This window comes from Falco peregrinus, chromosome 1, assembly GCF_023634155.1.
Source record: "Falco peregrinus isolate bFalPer1 chromosome 1, bFalPer1.pri, whole genome shotgun sequence".
In the NCBI taxonomy this organism is placed as follows: domain Eukaryota; kingdom Metazoa; phylum Chordata; class Aves; order Falconiformes; family Falconidae; genus Falco; species Falco peregrinus.
In genome coordinates, this window is record NC_073721.1 from 114,462,789 (window position 1) to 114,481,679 (window position 18,891).

Genomic DNA, 18,891 nt, shown 5'->3' on the forward strand with positions numbered 1-18,891 from the left:
TACCGGTAAGAGTTCAATAATGCAGCCTTAACTGCTCAGCTGTTAATATCTTTTTCAGGATGTATTCAGGTATTTCAGACTTCATTAATAGTGTTGGAAAACCAGCTTTGTGTATGGTTGACCTCCTTTCTTCATACTTTTCTATACAGAGCAGACTAACATCATGCTAGAGACTATACACCACGAGTTCTGGTGTAGGCATTAGCATGCAACATGCATATAGAACAGTTGCCCAGTGAAAATTTTTCCCCTTGCCCCAAATGCATACACACACTGTATTTCCTTAGCCAATAAGAAGTAGAGGTTTAATTTTCACTGCAGCACTTACCATGTATAAGACTGTTACCAGACGAAACCAAAGTGTCCCAGAGGCACACATTCCTGAGGGGGGGGGGAGGGAAAAAGTCATTACAGCCTGAAGTGGTTCATGGGGTGACATGAGCTAGAAAGCGTCACATTCTGTGTCAGCGCCTAGACAGCAGGACTGAACAAGGAGGTCCTTGACTCTCTGCAGTCATTGGAGAGCATGTGCAAGGAGTTAAGAGCTTTAATTCCGTGCTCTTTCATGCTTCCTAGCGGAATTATGCTTTCTACCTTTAGGATGTGAACTAATCCTAGGCTGTACCAAGAAATTACAGAAGCTGTTCTTTTCGGAGAAAAAGAATGATCTTGCCTTTGCTGAACGTATTTCTCCCCCCAGCAACAGCATCACATCAGACTAGTGACATTTGGAGTACACTTTGAAAAAACTGGTTAACTGCTGACCACTCCTCACAAAAAGTACATTTGGGAAACAAGAAACAGAAGGAATGATGTTGAAATAAATCATCTGGCAAGTTCAAGCTGTAACAAAGCTCAGAACACTGAGCCTTAAAATGTCAGCCACATGTTAACGCACAAAAGCTAATGAGTTATGGAGGTGAATGGGTAGATTTGGTGAAATTCCTCATTGTTTCTTTAAACACACCTGTTATCATTGGACTGTCCCGATGTAGCAACTAGACTTGAAGAGGTTATAAATGCAAAGTCACTTGTGGTTTTACTGTGGCACTGCCAACTCTGTTAAAAAAACAAACCAAAAAGATGCAATGTTACCAGTTGTAGCCTGCATTAGAAGTTACTATCAGTAACTGCAGTCTTAAATGTTGACAGCCTGACAGGCAATACAGTTTGAAACCTCAGGGAATGGAGCAATGGATTACAAAGCCAGTGCAAAATAAAAAGATACTAAAATAAGAAATAAACTATAACAAATCCACAACAAACCTGAATTTCAAATTAAGCATGGTCTTTCATGTACTGCTAAGAAGCAGTGAAAAGAACTGAAGAGTTTGACTGAGTCTTGAGATGGTAAAGTCATCACTGTCAGCTCTGATTTTTAATTTAATCATGGATAATGCTGAAGTAGTATTTGTAATTACATTGCAGTTTATGGTTATCATGCAATTAGTTTTCCAAAGACGCATCATTGAAATTCTACAAAGTTGTTTTGATAAAGTATGCCAATGAAAAAGCAGCACAATCAAAAACATTTCAGTGAAACTCTTACACTCTTGGCCTGTCTGAAGTCTCAAAGACTTAACTTTCCTCTTTACAAAGAAAAAAATAAAAATTTCTGTTTACTTACCAGATAGGGCTTAGGATTTGATGTGGTTTGGTTTACTTGCCAGATACTCAGAAATCCTTCACCATCAGCAACACCACACTGCCAGGAACAAACCGCATTCGTTAGCGTAACGTACTGGTTATGGGATGCTTACTTCGTGAGAGTAAACAGCTGACTTCAGGAAAAAACCCACCAAACCGCTGACTATCATCAACGAGCATCAGGTATAAAAAAGTAGTTGAAGCCAAGTGAGTTCAGAGCTGATTGTTTAATGATTATTTAATGATTGCTTCTCTCCTACATACTTCACTCTTTTCTGGAAATGGAGGCTTTCTAAGTGTGGAAGCTTACCTTTCAAATCCTAACGTCAAATCTAAAGCTCACAGAGGCATTGTTACTCCATGACCCTACTTGATAATGCTTAGTAATGTAAGGTGCGTGACAGCGTGCCATAAGCGTGGTAAGAACGATTATGGAAGGACTACGCTGTATCAGGAACGGTAAAATGACTGAGCTTTATTTGTAAACCATAACGCATAACAATTAATACTGTATATTCTATACAGCATATTCTACACCTGTAAGTATTTTAAAAATGTTTTAAGAAATACTTATAATTATTATTTTTTTTAATGTTTCCTCCTTTTAGTCAGGTTTCACAAGTCCTGCCTGAGTGACCTCCACATGAAACAGTGGGGACTATTAGTACATCTTAAGTTCTTGGTTAAAATTGATTCCCACATGATGTTAAGATTGCAGTATCTCAAAACATAATCAAACCACTAATTTTTAAAAAAAGTTTAAATGAGATTTTATGCTGCCTGAAAATAGGTATGCTGGGAGATACTTTATATTTCAAACTAATTCTAAACTTTGCTGGTTTATAGCTATCTTACAGTCACAGCCAAACTCCTTTAATTCACTTTTTATGGCTTTTAACTATAATGAAGTTAAATAGTTTCTCAGTGAGAAGACCTGCTAAAAAACCAGAATGGGCAACATGAAATACCGAAGAGGTGGGTATTCCTCCCAATTTTCTTCTTTGTCCTCTCTGTTTTCTGCACCTCATATACCTCAGAGAGTCATTTCTGGCCAAATTGTATGGCTCTCTTCTACTCTTTCTGCTCTCCACTGCACTGGAGTATACTTACATTCAACTAATAGGCTGCATTTTATACATCTGTATCTTCTAGTCATGCATTCTGTCAAAACTTTATCTTGGCCAGAATACAAAGTATGAAGCACTTCTAGAAGAGCTGTTCCTAGATTGATACAAGTTTGCTTCTACAAAGTAAGTTAGTTCAGTGTGTTTTTTTAATAGGTTTAATTTAAAAAGGTCATCAATTGGATTCGATCAAAATCCAAATCCAAAATCAGAACAGATTTTAGAACAGGGAGAACAAGAAGTCTGAAAATGCAGCAAATGGGATATGGGAAAGCAGTGTGAAGCCGACAGAAGAGAAAGGAGAGAATAAGGGTCAGAGTTTTATTACAAAGCTTCCATACGCAGCCATGATACGATACTGCTTATGCCATCGTTCTGGGACATCTCAGCAGTTGTGTGTGTCACCAGTTAAGCTGTTTGAGAGGTCACAGTGCAACCAAAGATTTCCTTATGAATGAAAGAAAAGGGAAAATCCTAACTGTTGTACTTACCTTATTGCCCTGGGAATTGAAATACATTCTTGTAACCCTGGCGTTCCCAGCCTGCCGGAAGCACACCAGTTGCTGGGGCCTTGTCCACTCAAACATGCGAACGCTACCATCTTGTGCTCCTGTAAGATCTGAGATTATAGGATAGGTGTTCATTAACGCTGCAGTATTTTATAGAAAATTATCTACTCCATACTATTAAGTGTGATTCACTTACAATACTGATGGACTGGATGTGAAGCCATCCTCTTGACGTTATTCAGATTTCTTTTAATAAGCTTCGTATAAAACAAAATTAAAATAATTTGGAAAAAAGACACAAACACACTCTTCAATGTTGTTTACACTACTACACGGTGAGTTTCCCCCAATTAAAAAAAGCCTGTTAAGCTAACATTCTTTGTACCTAGTGACGTGTAGTTGCAGTATAGTAACTAAAGCCTGTTTATGAGAGGTTTTTAAACATGAAAGTTCAAATAGTATTAACGTTACCCACTTTTATACAAAGGACTTAAGCACATGTTGGGGTACATACTTTTGATATTAGTCCCAATGTGAGTATTTAAAGTTTGGGATTGTTCCGGTTTTGATTGGCTTGCTTTGTTTTCTTTTGTCCCCAGAAATTCCAGGTCCTACCTCAGAGTTCCCACAATAAAAGAGAAACCCCTGACTTTCCCATTATTGTTTATACCACGATAACTCTATGCCACGATATACAAGGAAATGCTTCGCTTGGCCACCTTTTTGGCTGGGCCTCGGTCATCGTAGGCCTTTTACATCAACACTGACCTAACAGCATGACGAGTGCACACCAGGTCTCTCTACTGACCAATACACTAAACAAGTAACAGTCTCCCGAGCTGCAGGCGACACAAGTACTTACCACACCAGCGCCAGTGCTGGTCTGGCCGCTGCCCAGCCACGGCATAGATGAAGATGGTTGTATTTGATTCACTCCAAAAGAGGGTGCAGTTGACTGAGTGAGCGTTGTGGTAGAACCACGGAAGTCAATATCATCAGAACTGTAAGAGAACAGTAGTGCTCTGCTTTAAGCAAACGTTCCTTTGCTACCAACGCGGTTTGCTTATCTCATTATCAAGAGCCTAATGGCAGCGCGTAGGGAAAGTGATTATAACAAGACTACAAATTGGTAATTCCTGCACTTACATTGTGCAAACGCTTTCCACATGCTCCAAAGCGATCGGTATTTAACCTCAACAGGTAAGGTTTAACTGATGATCCCAACTGTGGTAGAGGGATGTTGAGAACATAAGCTCCCTTGAGAAGAATAGTGTTGGAATATTCCTGACCTGCCTGTCCATACGTGTATCTGTTCTGTGCAATGGTGTGTGGTATAGACGAGTGCTTGCTGCAGCCGATACGTTCACAGTTCTGGGCACAATAATGGAGGAGGCAGTAATCTGGGTGGCTGCATTATGCAACTAGCACCAACTACTGCAACTAGCCTCAGTGCTGCAGTGATGCAACTGCAGCGTTTTTAAGGTAGCACGTCTTTTATTAGCTTATGCACCGTGGGATTTTACTTCACTGTGCAGCACAGACATGCCCAAAATACTCAAACTCCTCAAAACTGTATTTTCTCCATGAGTAAAACAAAGACGGTAATTGTTCTTTTGCCTTTCCTCACTCTTTCGTAAAACAATCTGAAATCTACTGAAGAGGAGTGATTCACTTTTTTTGTGTGACCCACCTCTGCTTACACAGGTATTGTACATGCAGCCTCACAGCAGAGCAATGCTCTTGAATACAACCACAAAAAACGATCCTACCTTTTAGACTCTCGGTCATATTCTTCTCCAATCCATATAAATGACTGAGCAGCCAGCAGAGCCGAAATATCAAGTTCTTGAACATCATGCGTAGATGCCAAAACAATTTCATTGCTGTTTGCCTATGCAGCACAAATAGAAAATTTATGCTAACTATAATTAAGATGTTTTTATTACTGTAGCATTTGTACAGTTTTCTTCTTGCAGTATTTGAGGCTTACCTTATTAACTGCAAATGCCATTATCATATCTGATTCTTTGTGAATGATTTTTGCTTTCCCTCCGGGGTAGCCAAGATCTGCTTCAACCTACAAAACACGTATAAGCAATTTCAAGTAGCATGAAAATCCATTTTGTCATAGTATATTCAGACTGCAAAAATCTATACAAAATTCATGCAAGAAAAGTTCAGTGGCCTCAGCATTGTTTAGGAAGCTAAACTTTAGACTTCTCATACTCTTTGGTGTTCTAGAAGCCAAAAGTTATTATTTGAGTGTAAGAAACACAAAGTTGTGTGTGCAATGCTATTTACAAGGTGTTCACTCATCCCAATTATCAGGACATCCGAAGTTAATTCGCTGATTAAAAGCGTGCCACACAGACTACACAGAACACACAGCTTCTGTTAGTCACATTAGAGAAAGAAAAGCCAGTTCCACAGAACTTTTAAGAATGTGCTAGAGGTTTGGGAGAAGGGATACTACCTTGTTTTTGTGATCTTCTGCTACGCAGTTTTGTTTGACCTGCTCCACACGATCTTCTACAGACTACATAACATCACACAGTCACAAACACAAAACACATGCACAAACAAATATAAAAAAAGAATGAAACATTCCAAACTAGATTTTTAAAGGCCACTCTGTCAGTAAATGATGACAAATGTATTTTTAACTTTTTATAAAAGGCACAGAAACTAAGACAGGAATCTAAACAAACTCACTTAAAATGTAATGCCTCCTAGATGAACACAAAATGTATGGTAGAGTAAATAAATGGAGGAGTAATACACACACAAACTCCATACTTACAGGAATTCTTAAAGACATTAAATAGTATACTATATTTCCCGTGGTACTTATGTGTTGGTTTAAATTTTCAGTTAGAACTCCTTACAGTTGTAACTGGTACAATTCGTAAAACCCCATGTTATATATTACTATATAATATTACTTTTATATGTATATATTACTCATGCATATATACATATACACAAAGTAATAGCTTATTTAAATTTCTTTTTCAATATGACACACAAAAATATTCAAATTTATTTACTTATTACTGTTATTGCAAGTGTTCTGTTTCTATATTAGGACAATATTCAAATACATAAAGGTAAGGTGAGATATGTCTTGTTTAAAAATATTCGGTTAAGTTGGTATTTCAACAAACAATGTGAAAGTCATGTTGGTTAAAAAAAAAAATCCAGATGCTGTTAAATGAAAGAAAGAAAACTGAAATGCCAACAAAAAAAAGGAAAGAAAAATTAAAAGAAATACTGAAGAGACTGAGGTACAGTTATAATTGGGTTCTTTTCAAAAAAAGTTACATCCTTTGTTTACCTCACTTTGCTTTCTTTTCTTTGTGAATATATATCTTATGAAAGTCTCCTGAAGAAGTTCTTGCTTCACAAGAAAATGCCAGAGCCTTTTTGCTGGAAGAGCCGAATAATCCTTTGATCTGGATAGCACAAGAAGGGAAAAAAAAAAAAAAAAAAAAAAAAAAAGCGTCAATGTAATTAAAGCTGGACAGAAAAAAAAAGATAAAGAAAGACTGAACTTCAGGTGCATTTGAGGAAAAACCCACCAAGTTTAAGCTCTAATTGTTCAAGTATCAAGAGAATTTTTTTTTTGCATTTTTAAAATTCCACAGTATGTTAATAACTTCCAAGTACTACAGTTTAACCTGCTGACTTGCCTTTATGCCTATATTTGCACTCTAATAAAACTGTTTTTATGTTGGAATTATGCTGGCCCTTCAGAATTTTTTATGTTGGAATTATGCTGGCCCTTCAGAATTTTTCTACATTTTTCTTTCAGTATCCAAAATAATTCACAAATACTTAGCTTATATATGAGCCAACTAAAATTCATTGCCTCAGATGTAAGGACAAATATTTTTGAAAGAAACAGTGCATGTTTGTAGGGATATTTTAATAAAACAAAATTCTATAGCAGTATCAATCATGCAAATCCAAAGTCATATATAATGAGCAAACCTGAAGTTGTATTTTAGTATATTTAGAAAAGCAATCTATTTTTCAGCTGAAAACATAGTTCGCTATCTGTGTTTAAAGATACCTGCAAGCACGACATTGGTCTAAACACAGGATGATTGGCTTTACAAGGATCATACTTCAATTTTCTCTCCTCCTCCTGACATCTGCATGTATTATTTTCTTAATTATTTAATTAATTCTTAATATTCTTTTCTTTTGTTGCTGAGCTAGGGTAGGAGACAGCTGCTACTGGAAGAACAGTCAAAGAGGTTGAATATGGTCTTCCCAGCAGCAGCTATTGCCCTTAATTTGTAGTCCTCAAAGCTCAGCTCTTATTTTCCTTTCTTGCTGCGGTTTTGAAAGGTGCAGCAGAATGAGGAAAGGCTGCTGTGGGAGACAGCTGCATAAGAAGGAACAAAGGGACGTGGGAAAGTGATTTCTGTAAAGCATTGGCTAGACCCAAGATCTAGGCAACCTTCCTTTGGCTGTTTAACTTTAGATGGAAACAGCCTCTAGCGTTTCAAGGATTAAAGAACGTGGTTTTGCTAGAAAAACCCACACTTACTTGAATGGTGTGTTTTCAGGTTCAATCATTGCTTTATTGCGGAGAATAGCTGGTCCTGCACCTACGCCAAGGTCACTAGGGTAAGTATTGATGTAGTTCGGTGGTGGGCCTTCGAACTGGTCCATTCTATCTTGAAGAATCTGTTCCCAGTGTTCCAAGTTTTTTATTACAGCAATGCCCAGCGGTGATGTTACAGGCAGATCTAAAGAGAAATATTAACAAACTAAGGCTTAGAGGAAAAAAAAGGATAAATCATTTAAATTACAGTGTGTATAAAAAGCCAGAATAATAGAACCATTAAAAAAAAAAATCTTGAAAGGACATGTACTTGTTGGCAATTGTAAGAAATACTGTATTGAATTATTTAAATTTAAAAATGAAAATGAAAAACCAAGAAAACCACTTATACAGAAAAATAAAATATGAAGCAGAATTTAACATACCAGTGAATTCCAGACCAGCAATGGGAAAGAAATTCTTAACATTGTGCAGAACTAATTTTACCATTGTCAGATGCAGAAGAGCCCAGCTGTATAAAAAGAATAGATCTAGTTGTGTTAAAACAACATTAACAGTTATCTGCACAATATTTTTATCCTTCTACCAAATTCAGAGATTAGAGAAACAGTGTAGATGCTTCACTGAGATTTACCAGACCCATAAAGCTACTTATATCTCAACTATGCAACATAAGGGTGCCTCTGAGGGCACCTTGCTGCAACAGATGGCATCCCCTTTCCTCTTTTACAAAACCCACACTATTGTACTCTTCCCCCAGATAAAAGAGTGTGTGTGCAGGGGCCTCTGCAAGACCGAGAATTAAGTACAAGCCCCCTGAAACACCTCCTGAAATTCTCCATGAAATCACGATGAATATAGATGAGACAATTACTTGAGTTTGGCATTCATGGCAGAAGCTTCCACACTGAAAGAGTCTCACAGATGTTAAAGATACAAATCCTGTACAGTAAAGCTGTCCGAACTAATGAGAGGCCTGAAGAACACAAGAGAGCCGTCGTTTTTCTCCATTATTACAAAGCTGAGATTATCCACATTATTTCATTTTATCTTGTAATATTTGCTCTTTTATGTGTTCTATTTAATCTGGCCCTCATTCAAAGACTAAAGACCATGCTTGAATCATCAGCCTAAACCATCATTCTAGAGCTGGCATTGTGGTACCTACCTCATGTTCTTAAAAACGTCTTAAAAATGCAGATGGGGATTTTTTTGGGTTTTTCCCCTCACCAAAAAAAGTGAACCACACAGCCTTGACTTCCTAATCTGGTTTGTGGGTTTTTTTGTTTTTTTGGTTTTTTTGGGTTTTTTTCCCTCTGGCAAGTCAATGGGGAACTGTTACTGTGATGAGAATTTGTCACTTCCATAATCCCACTACCACAAATACTTGCATCCACAGTTCTAAAATTATTTTATTTAATCTGGACAGTGCAGAGGATCTGTATTTTCTTTAATTTGGAAGCAAAGGTAAGCACATAACAAAGTATTCAAAAATAGTGGAAATTTCTGCTAACCTGTAAGAATTGGCATCTTTGTGTTCCTGGATCTGTATATCAGAGAGGAAAGCATCGTCTTCTTCCTCATCACTGTGAATGCTTTCATCAGAATCATATATAACACCGCTGTCTGATAAAGGAAGAAATGGCTGCAACGCAAAATAAAAGCCTGCTATAAAAGCAATTTTCTGATATTTTAATATTCAACTCTTACTTTAGTTATCACTGTCACAGAGCTTAAATGACAACAACTTAACCTATAAATAAGTTTCCCTAAAACATAAAAAAGTAGAAAGGGAAAAAGCGTTAATCCCTATTATGGGCAAGAGACATGTTTTGTAAGTAATAGGCTTGTAGGCTCTTCATCTTTTATTACAAGGGTAATATTCTGCAGCTTACTACAAAAAGCCTCCAAATTTTCACGTTATTTTTGTCGTCCTTTAAAAGTTAACAGAGAAGAAATATGCTTTTAGGAACTTTTATGAGAATCTTCCATTTTCAATTACCTTTGCCATAAAATAGTCCCACATGCTGAGTTCTGGGGGGATAAACTTTTCTTTGTAAGAGGGTCTCTCTGCCGGTACAGGTGGTGGTACGGTGCTATCCTTTACTGGTCTTCCTGGCACTAGCATCCTCATGTTAAACCGACGGCGATGTTTATCCATTTCTTCTGATGGAAGAGGTGGTGCTAAATTCAAGTAATTTCAAAAGCTGATACTAATATTGCATCTTTAGAAGCGGTGGCCGCATTTTATGATTGAAGCAACTAAAACTGTTGTTACTGGTACTAATTTCTACTGGTTCAGAAATCAAAGCCAGCCTAAATAAAGTAAGTGTAATCATACAAAAGTTCACATGATAAATTCAGTAACGATGGCATTTATACATTGGATAAATCATGAGAAATACATTTTATTGTCTGGATTAAAAGCTACATCCCCTAAGAACTTAAGTAAAAAGCTTTTAGCTGAAAAATGTCTCTAGAAAAAAATTAAGAAATTTTGTTGAGAAATAAAAATAATAGATACAATTTCACTAACTGTAAACTGCACAAGTAGCAGTAGTTACTTAAAATATAAACCAAGGACCTCTCTAGTGAAGAAAATTTGAAATTAGACAACTGAAGTCTATTTTAAAAGTGTTACAATTTAAAATGTCTTAATAGTTATCATCAAAATATTAATGGGGAATTTGTTTTTCAAAGTGTTATTGGCAAAGCAACACTGAAGATCACACTTACTTTATTACAATGGAACTAGGTATTTAAAAACTTTTTTTTTTAAAAAAAGCCACTACTAACATTCATCTACACTGCAAGTTTTTACAAACCTTCATTACCATCCTCTGAAACATCAGAAGCTGTAGCAGCTTGCAGGTTAAAGGAAAACAGAATACATCTCAAATGAAGACATGACTTTATATAAAATTATTCATATTAACATCTTGTGAAAGTAACTGCCCTAAATGAGTTTAAGTTATTCCATGAATGACAAATATCTGTTGTGCATACTTATTCGGTGCATTGCCTCATTACTGTTTTGTTTTATATTCCTGGTATAGAACATCTGATTTTTGCATGTATTTCAAGCCTATCATTGTTTCCAAAGTCTGTGTGGCAGGATTTTCAGTATTGTTGCAGTGTTAAGTCTATGACAAATGGTTGTCGTTGCCTTTGCCTCCAGAGGCTGAATTCAATCTTCACTTGTGCTTTTCCTCATGCAGTATATTAAGACATGCTCATCTGTCTTTGCAAAATTCCTGGGTTTAGTTGGAGCTTACATATGCATGAACCATTCTTCTGACAGAGAAGGTTGATATGTCTGCTCTGTGGTCTTATGCAAGGTGAAATCGTGTCTTGCAATAAAAATTGGTTTCAGAAATACTGTTTCACCATTACTGCAGTCGTTAAACAGTAACGGTGACCTCTCACATGCAGAAACCCATAGGTATTAACACTGATTTATATAATCTATTTTTTCACTAAAAATTATGACTTAAAGTTCTGAAAAGTGTTATAAGTAAGCATCTAAAGGTAATATTAGCAATATAACTGTACAGTTTTCATGGCAAATTAAAAATGTGCAGTTGTCCTTTGTAATGGCACCCAGCAAGACTAATATTTTTTCTGCTTTTTAATTAACGTAAGTTTTCTTGCTAGTAGATATTTAAATTCTGCTTGCTTGGGTTTTGTCTATAAAAGGAAGGAAATCCCTTCTGCTACATTGCTAAAAGGTATAAAAGGCAAATCAATTAGTATGACCTTTAGAGAACAAAGTACCTGGAATATTTTCCGACTGTCTTCTAGGTTTTACAAGAAGTTTCACTCCTCCACCAAAAACTGCAGCCCACATTCGACTGTTCAAAGGGTGGGCTGCTAGTCGAAATAATTCATTACATGAATTTGTTGCAAGGGCATGTATAAGGAGACTCAGGTAGACAGCTACAACAGCTTCGCAAAGCAGGATGTTTAACTTGGGTTGATCTTCATCCTGAGCTGAACTTAAGAGATTTATAAGTGAGCTCACACCTGCAAAGAGGAAAGATGAAAAGTTCTGTGTTGAATGAGTAGGAGTACAAATGGAGGGAAAAAAAAAAAAAATAAAAAAAGGAAATGTTTCACCTCTATGCTTTATGTTAAACATATACTACTAATAGCCACGTGACTTTTATTCAGGTGAAGTATACTATTAGTATTTTTCCTAAAATCATAGAGATCAAAATTAAAAAGCACCTTCTTGGGCGTGGGACTTCTGCATTGTAACTCTCTGCAAATACTATGGGCGGTTCAGTTTGCCTGTGAAATTCCTGCATTGTTTCCACAGCCGACCTCAAAATACTAATTTATGCTCATAGATTGGGAGCAGTTGTTTTGGTGGCTGCACCAAGCACAGATGTCAGAGTACTGCAGAAACAGCCAACGGAAATAGCTTTGCTAGGTGGTGAGGCAGATTGGAGGAAAACATTTTAGAATGACAAATTATCAGCTTATTGAGTTTATCCTAAAGGTCACAGTCTCTTCTTCCAGCAAGATATTTGCCATATAGGAAGTTTATTGTTTTGATACATAAAAAAGTTAAAGGCTATTATTAATTTGAGAATTAAATCAGAAACACTTATCCATCACTGATCATCCATCATATTACAGGACAGTGAAATAATTTTGAGATGTGGTGCTAAAAGTAACCTTATTTTTGTCTCACCAGGCCACTGAGCAGGAGATGAGTTTGGAGTTGCATGCTCCTCAATACTTTCTGTCCTCAGTCTGCGTCGATCACTCAAAAGCAGTCCTTGATAAACCATCCCTGTAAACTGATTTGCTTCTGTTTGACTGCTAAATACAAATTAATATTTTTTTCTGATGAGAATCTATTTTAGAATATTTTTGTAATAAAGTATTAGTATATACACATGCTTCTCATTTTAATCAGAAAACACAACATTTAAACTTCTATAGGACTAAGTCAAGAACTTTATAATTTCACAGTATACAAAATGCATCTTCTTATTAAAACTCAAACTGTTTCCATGTGGCACTACCAATCTGAATATTATATGCATAGCTCCAGATTGAAAAAGGCTTTTTCAAAATTTTTGATAATGTATTTGTTCTGAAGAAATTTTTTTAAAATGTTTTTACAGCATTCTCTTCCAGGTACGGTTTGGGATATAAACTAACTGCAACCTGACTTCAGTTAGCTCAAATATTTCCCCTGCACCCCTATTTGGCAATGAATATGCTGTGGAAAATAGCATTCAAATATTTTTCAGACGCATCCCAAGTGAGAACGATACCAGATTTTCCTATTATTTACTGGAAAATATCTGAACCATTGGTGTTGTTTTATCGGTGTAGAACTGCTCTGGCATATCAAAGCTAGCAACAAGCATGAAGAATTTCCACCGTGGATATGCAAAGCATACTCAAATGTAGGACTGCAAGAAAACTTCTGTTTTTACCTGTAGCTGTGGCTGTCACATAGTGCTTGATAAATGGATGCAGAAAGTGAAGCTGCTAAAGAATGAAGTGTGTACACCTAAAATAGAAAGAGCCAATAAGCCATATATAAGTTATATCTAAAAGGTGAGTAAACTGCAACTCTTTCTAAACAGCACTGGCAATGTGCTGTTCAGGAATGTAGTTTTAATCCAAGTTCAGCAAATAGTAACTGAATGTTACTTGAAGTTTACATACAGTACTTGGAAAATCACAACTGCTTGTTCAAGATCATTTGATTGCAGCCAAATCCTTCTAATATTAGGTCAAAATAATTAACTTTAATACAGAACTGCTGCAATGGATGCGTATACTGAAGGAATAATTAATATTTTATTATATTTTATATTAATTTTAATATATTGTATGTTACACTGAAGGAATGATTAATATAATAATGAAAAGCTCCTGGAAGCTGTATTATATAACATTGCAGTTCAGCGTAGTAGTAGTTGCTCAGTATGCATAAAATACAGAAGTTTCTGTAAACGTTGTATCATGTGTTATCTGTAATCTCTTTGCTACCTCAGTTACTTATAGATTTCCAAAAGTCTCCAGCAGTAACAAGAATAATACTATTATTGCCTCACAATGCAATGGGAACACTCCAGTTCTTAAACAGAAGGAATACAAGGATTTCTTGGAATGTCTGATGAAATCCACAGTGTAGAAAAAATGGTACTGACAAACTGTTAAACATGTAAACATTTTTTGTCCCACCCTGTGTTCATTTTCATCATTTCCTACCATCTTCCATTTAATCAAATGCTAGGCCTTAGATTAAAACGATGAATTATCTAAGTAGTTGCTTTTGAGTTAGCAGGTGTCAGCTCTTCTGAATTCTCTTTTAAAAGAAAATGCATGTGAAGTATGAGTCCTTAAAGAAAGACGCTTGCTGTAGCATAATGCAGGATGGAAAAGGAGAGAAAATGAGATGTAAATTAGCTTTTAGAAACTTAACTGCCTTGCAGTGAGAAAACCCATTTAGTTTCTTAATTTTTCCCTACTTTTATTTAGTCAATAGAAATTTAAATTAATATTTTGAATACGAATACTGACTTAAATGTACAAAATAACAGTTTAGCTTCTTATTAATTAACTGGGTCATAGTCTCAGTCTCCTTGGCTTTCTTCCCCCTCTATTTGCTGAATCTGAATAAAGTTTATTCACCCTCAAGTATGGAATCAGGTAAAGTGAGTCACCACAGTTCCTTAAAAACCAGTACACTTGAGGAAATTCGCACTAGAGTGAGGTTTATAATATCTATATTAAAGGAAGGTTATAATGTCACTTACAGTGTCCCATCTCTGCTTTCATTAATCTCCCTACAGGATTTGACCAGAATGATAATGTAATAATTACCTGACTAATATGATCGTGTTGTTTTAAGAGGCAAGGGTTATTTACATTTGAAATAGTTTCCTGAGAATGACCAGAATTTGGATGAAAGGGAACTATAACTGGATTAAAAAGAAAGCAAGCAGTTATCTAGAATTTTCAGTCTTGTGAAAGGTTAAGTGTTGAAAAGTTAACTCAAATACGTTTCGTTTTTCACATGCTCACTCCCCATGTTATAAAAAAGTCATTTTATATTTCCTGAAAGCTTTTCATTACCTTGACATCTTCAACATTAGGATGGGGCGGTGATTTCATCTGCACAATAGTGTAAAGAATATCATGGATGTGGTTGTTCAAATACAGCACAGGATTGGCTATCACCGTTTTTGTGGATGCTATGCTTGCAGAAAGCAATGGTAGTGTTGTGGGTAATGGTAGTGGAGACTGAAGTTGTTTTACAGTAGTTTCCTGTTTAAAAGAAAAGATTGTTTTTAAAAATATTGCTTTGAGAAAAAAAAAAGTTTAAAACCTGATGATTTTAAATCTTCAATTTTTTTCCAAGGTTATTTGTCATTTTTCACTCCTGTCTACTCAGTAGAGACAAGATTTTACTGTGACTGATCTCTAAAGTTAAGTTCTTATTTACTATAATAACATGGATCAGACTGGATAGCCAAGTTTTCTAGAACATTTTTTGATTTAGTGCAGGAAGATATCTTTATGTAGTTCATTACAAAGCGTTGGGATTGCCTATTAAGAAACACTAACTAGAAATGCACTTGCTGTAGCATAAATTGACATAGTACTCCCTGGTCTGAGTTAAATAATAAAAGTAAATTTGCACTATTCGGAGTTTCTCAAGTGGAAACAGAATTTTTTTTTTATTCTTAAAAGTGTGTGCTTAGCCTAGTACCACCAAACCAGTGTCTACTGCTCCTGTTTGAAATGCGAGAAATCTAGGACTAGAGCAAGTTAAATGGCTTGCCCAGTATCAGATTACCTGCTGTAGTTCAGATTAGTCATTAACATACAAAAAGAGTAGTTTTCAGCAAATGAAACAAATGTAGAAAATGCCACCATATAGTATAAGGGAGCACTACCCTGTCTGACTTGGTATTATTTGTTGAGCCTTGCAGCTAAGATCCCATTCCTTGTAGCTCCCTTGCGTGATTTGCAGAGGTGTAGGGAATGAGATTTTTGTCATATTTCAGCAACTGTGAGATTAATTTATTATATGGGTACCCAAATATTGCGATCAAAATTATAATTTCATTGGAATACACGTATAATGCTGCAGGTACAAAATAAACAGCAACATTCCTATTCCATTATTATAGGTCGCCTAATCCTCAATGTCACATCAGATTCTTAAGAACCAAATAATCAGGATGTGGAAAAGCAGCACACTTAAATACCAAGTTCCTTCTCCAAGAACAATAAAACAATCTTGACCATTAGACTTGCAGAACACAAGCAGCATCTGTCTAGGCACAAACTTAAGCATTTGACAAATCTGACAGTCCAGAACTGTTCACACCTGTGAACAGAAATTAGCTGAATTTTTTACCTGCTGTGACTCTTGCAGCAAGAACTTCAGCTCCATTCTTACTGATGCTAAACCACCACCTTGTGCCCCATGAAGACTACAGTAACTTAGAAAAACCCTTAGAAGAGCTTGGTTCTTCTGCAGCCACCATTTTCGTCTTTCAGCATGTTCTCGTTTTGCTTGTAACCTACGTCTTTCTATCTGGTGCCGTTCATATGAACCAATGTCTGGCTTATCCATAATTTCATCATGATCGAGTAGATCCCCATTTACTTTGGTGTATGTTTTACAGTAGTCTTTGCCCCCTGCGTCGTGGTTGCATATTTCATGCATAGCAGCAATCTCTTTTTCAAGCCAGTTGTACAGCTGAAATCTGAGCTTTCCTCCATCTACTTCATAACCTGTAGCCAAAGTCCTCAGTTCAGTCATAAGGATCTTCAAACAGGCTCTGAACTTCAGTTGTTCAGCAATAACATCAACCTCAGTGTCTCCTGCATCAGAAACGTCCCCAAGTGGTGTTTGTGGGATGTTGGTGTCCGAGGTTCTCTCATCATCTTCTCCATTCTTAGAATCAGATTTTGAGTTTTTCATCATTATACCAACATCCTTGTCCTCTTCGTCTGACCCACTTTTGTCTTCACCCCAATCAAGAGTAAGAGGCTCATCGTCAAATTTTACCGCTGGTTGACTCCAGTCGAATTGTGCTGAAGATTCAACAGTGTTCTCAAAAGCAAAGGAAGTTGAAGTTGGCTTTGACCAGTCTATATCGCCACTTCCAGCACCATCCCTTAGGGCTTTGGAATCTGAAACGCCAGCCTGTATTGGAGGACTAGATGAATCTTTCTCTGCAGCCACAGTAGACTTTTTTCTTATTTTTGGAATTTTGGAAAGGACTTCAAGAGCGAGTACAGGGCAGCCCACTTTAAAATGAGCATTTGCGGTAGTGAAGAATAATTTTCTTTCTATAAGATTAATTTTGTCAACAAAGCTTTTCTCAGTTTTTAGACCTAAGGTGGCCAAAGTCCCTTCTGGTGAGCTGAAGTATCTTCGGATGAGCAAAGGGTGAGTCCGAAGATAATTGTAAAAACTGAATACCACAGGATTGCATGACTTGACGATAACTAAGGAATTAAACAGATAACATCTATTGAAAATGGCTTTCAAATGCTATTATTCTGTTTTGCAGTATTTCCTGCGGTACAGAGTTTTGTCAGAACACAAAAACAGAGACAGTTTTGTGTCTAGTTGCCAAAACAAAATGAAAGACTTATTTATTCCCCACCAAAAAAACCCTAAAGGTATGAGCTGGATGAGTAGAAAGATGCTAAGTTGTCTCATTCGCCTCACTATTTAATCCACTCAGCTAGACCTAAAATAAAGCTGGCATGATCATCCGGGTAGAGATTTCCCCAAGGGAGAGAATATGCCACAGAAACCTATACAGCCACCTGTCACTTAACATTAATCTCAGAAGAGACAGGATAGGAAATCCCGCTAGAACACTGCTAATTCCTAGAAGCAAGAACAAGAATTTAAGTCCGTTGGAATAAAGACTGGTCAGCATACAGTGGCAGAGAGGTATTGTAGGGAAGTACCAAACAAAGGTGGCCCTCCTGAGCTTGTCTGACATCAGAACTAAGTTTGGTACTTAGTTTGGGGGTTGGACATGAGTCCTCGGAAGAAACTGAAAAAGATTTTTTCCCTTATTTTATTAAGAAGCAGAAATTGAGTGGGCCAGTAGATAAGCCAATTAATGATTTCAGCATAATAGCATCTCAGTAGAAAGGACTGCATACATACAAAGAAAGTATTTCTCCTTCTCTACTTTATCTTAAAAAGTTTGTCCCATCAGACTAGTGGTTTCCTCTTACCTGGGTTTTCATCATCATCTTTAGGTGTTTGTTCCAGTAACGTGTCCAGTGCTCTAGTGTAATCTTTCATTATCCAGTATGCAATGCTTCTCAGAAATGGATCGGAATGCAATTTAGTACAGCTGAATCCAGCTCCATCCTTACGGCAACCCAAAATCTTTTCATAAAGAATGGAGGTATATGTGACAGAGGTTTCAAACTCTGATTCATATAAACGAGCAATAACCATAGCCAACTGGATGTCTTCCATTTTCTCAAGGCACACCTACAGTAAGAAGTGGGGAAAAAGTTGCTTTATGAGGGAAAGGTAGTTCTTGAAAATAACAGTGAAGTTAATAGCAACATGTGTTTACAGAACAGATGATTTTTTTCCTCAGTGTATCTGTTCTTTAAACTATATATTCATCTTTGGGTCAAAAACATGGTAAGTGAGATACACCCAAGTCACATACTTTCTTCCGTGTTTGGAAAGAGGTGTACTTTCTTCTATTTCAGGAATTATGGTATGCATAGCAGTACATCAACATGTAAAAAATTAATACGGCAGAAGTAAAGGTCATTATTTTTATTCTACCTAGTAGAATGAACATAACTTCCAGCTTTAATGCTAATATATCACTGGTAAGATCTTCTTCACACTATCTACCAGAATTTTATCTCTCAGGATAATTCTTTACCTTCTCAGGTAAAGACAAACATACTGTATATAAATAGGGAGGATAAAGGTTCTCCAATTCTCATTCTCTCCTGAGAGGTACTGCTTAGGTTATGATCCGGCTAACAGCTCTCACCT

General features: G+C 36.5%; 1 protein-coding gene across 11 annotated transcripts in view; it reads right to left on the reverse strand.

The window, feature by feature from the left end:
* The window catches only part of DMXL2 (Dmx like 2), a 55,197-nt gene that overhangs the window by 3,643 nt on the left and 32,663 nt on the right, over positions 1 to 18,891 (reverse strand). Inside the window, exons 23-43 of one of the 11 annotated variants that reach the window (XM_055809468.1) lie at positions 18,099 to 18,363; positions 16,249 to 17,348; positions 14,958 to 15,149; positions 13,307 to 13,383; positions 12,550 to 12,677; positions 11,628 to 11,876; positions 10,679 to 10,717; positions 9,856 to 10,037; positions 9,368 to 9,498; positions 8,279 to 8,364; positions 7,836 to 8,037; positions 6,615 to 6,732; positions 5,754 to 5,816; positions 5,271 to 5,357; positions 5,050 to 5,171; positions 4,143 to 4,281; positions 3,477 to 3,537; positions 3,263 to 3,390; positions 1,628 to 1,705; positions 968 to 1,059; positions 329 to 381 (exon numbers count right to left, since the gene is read on the reverse strand). In XM_055809468.1, coding sequence (XP_055665443.1) covers positions 329 to 381; positions 968 to 1,059; positions 1,628 to 1,705; positions 3,263 to 3,390; positions 3,477 to 3,537; positions 4,143 to 4,281; positions 5,050 to 5,171; positions 5,271 to 5,357; positions 5,754 to 5,816; positions 6,615 to 6,732; positions 7,836 to 8,037; positions 8,279 to 8,364; positions 9,368 to 9,498; positions 9,856 to 10,037; positions 10,679 to 10,717; positions 11,628 to 11,876; positions 12,550 to 12,677; positions 13,307 to 13,383; positions 14,958 to 15,149; positions 16,249 to 17,348; positions 18,099 to 18,363 — 3,592 coding nt within the window. Of the gene's footprint in view, positions 1 to 328; positions 382 to 967; positions 1,060 to 1,627; positions 1,706 to 3,262; positions 3,391 to 3,476; positions 3,538 to 4,142; positions 4,282 to 5,049; positions 5,172 to 5,270; positions 5,358 to 5,753; positions 5,817 to 6,614; positions 6,733 to 7,835; positions 8,038 to 8,278; positions 8,365 to 9,367; positions 9,499 to 9,855; positions 10,038 to 10,678; positions 10,718 to 11,627; positions 11,877 to 12,549; positions 12,681 to 13,306; positions 13,384 to 14,957; positions 15,150 to 16,248; positions 17,349 to 18,098; positions 18,364 to 18,891 lie in introns of all 11 variants that reach the window. The other 10 variants (XM_055809485.1, XM_055809477.1, XM_055809460.1 and 7 more) reach the window with 10 other exon arrangements.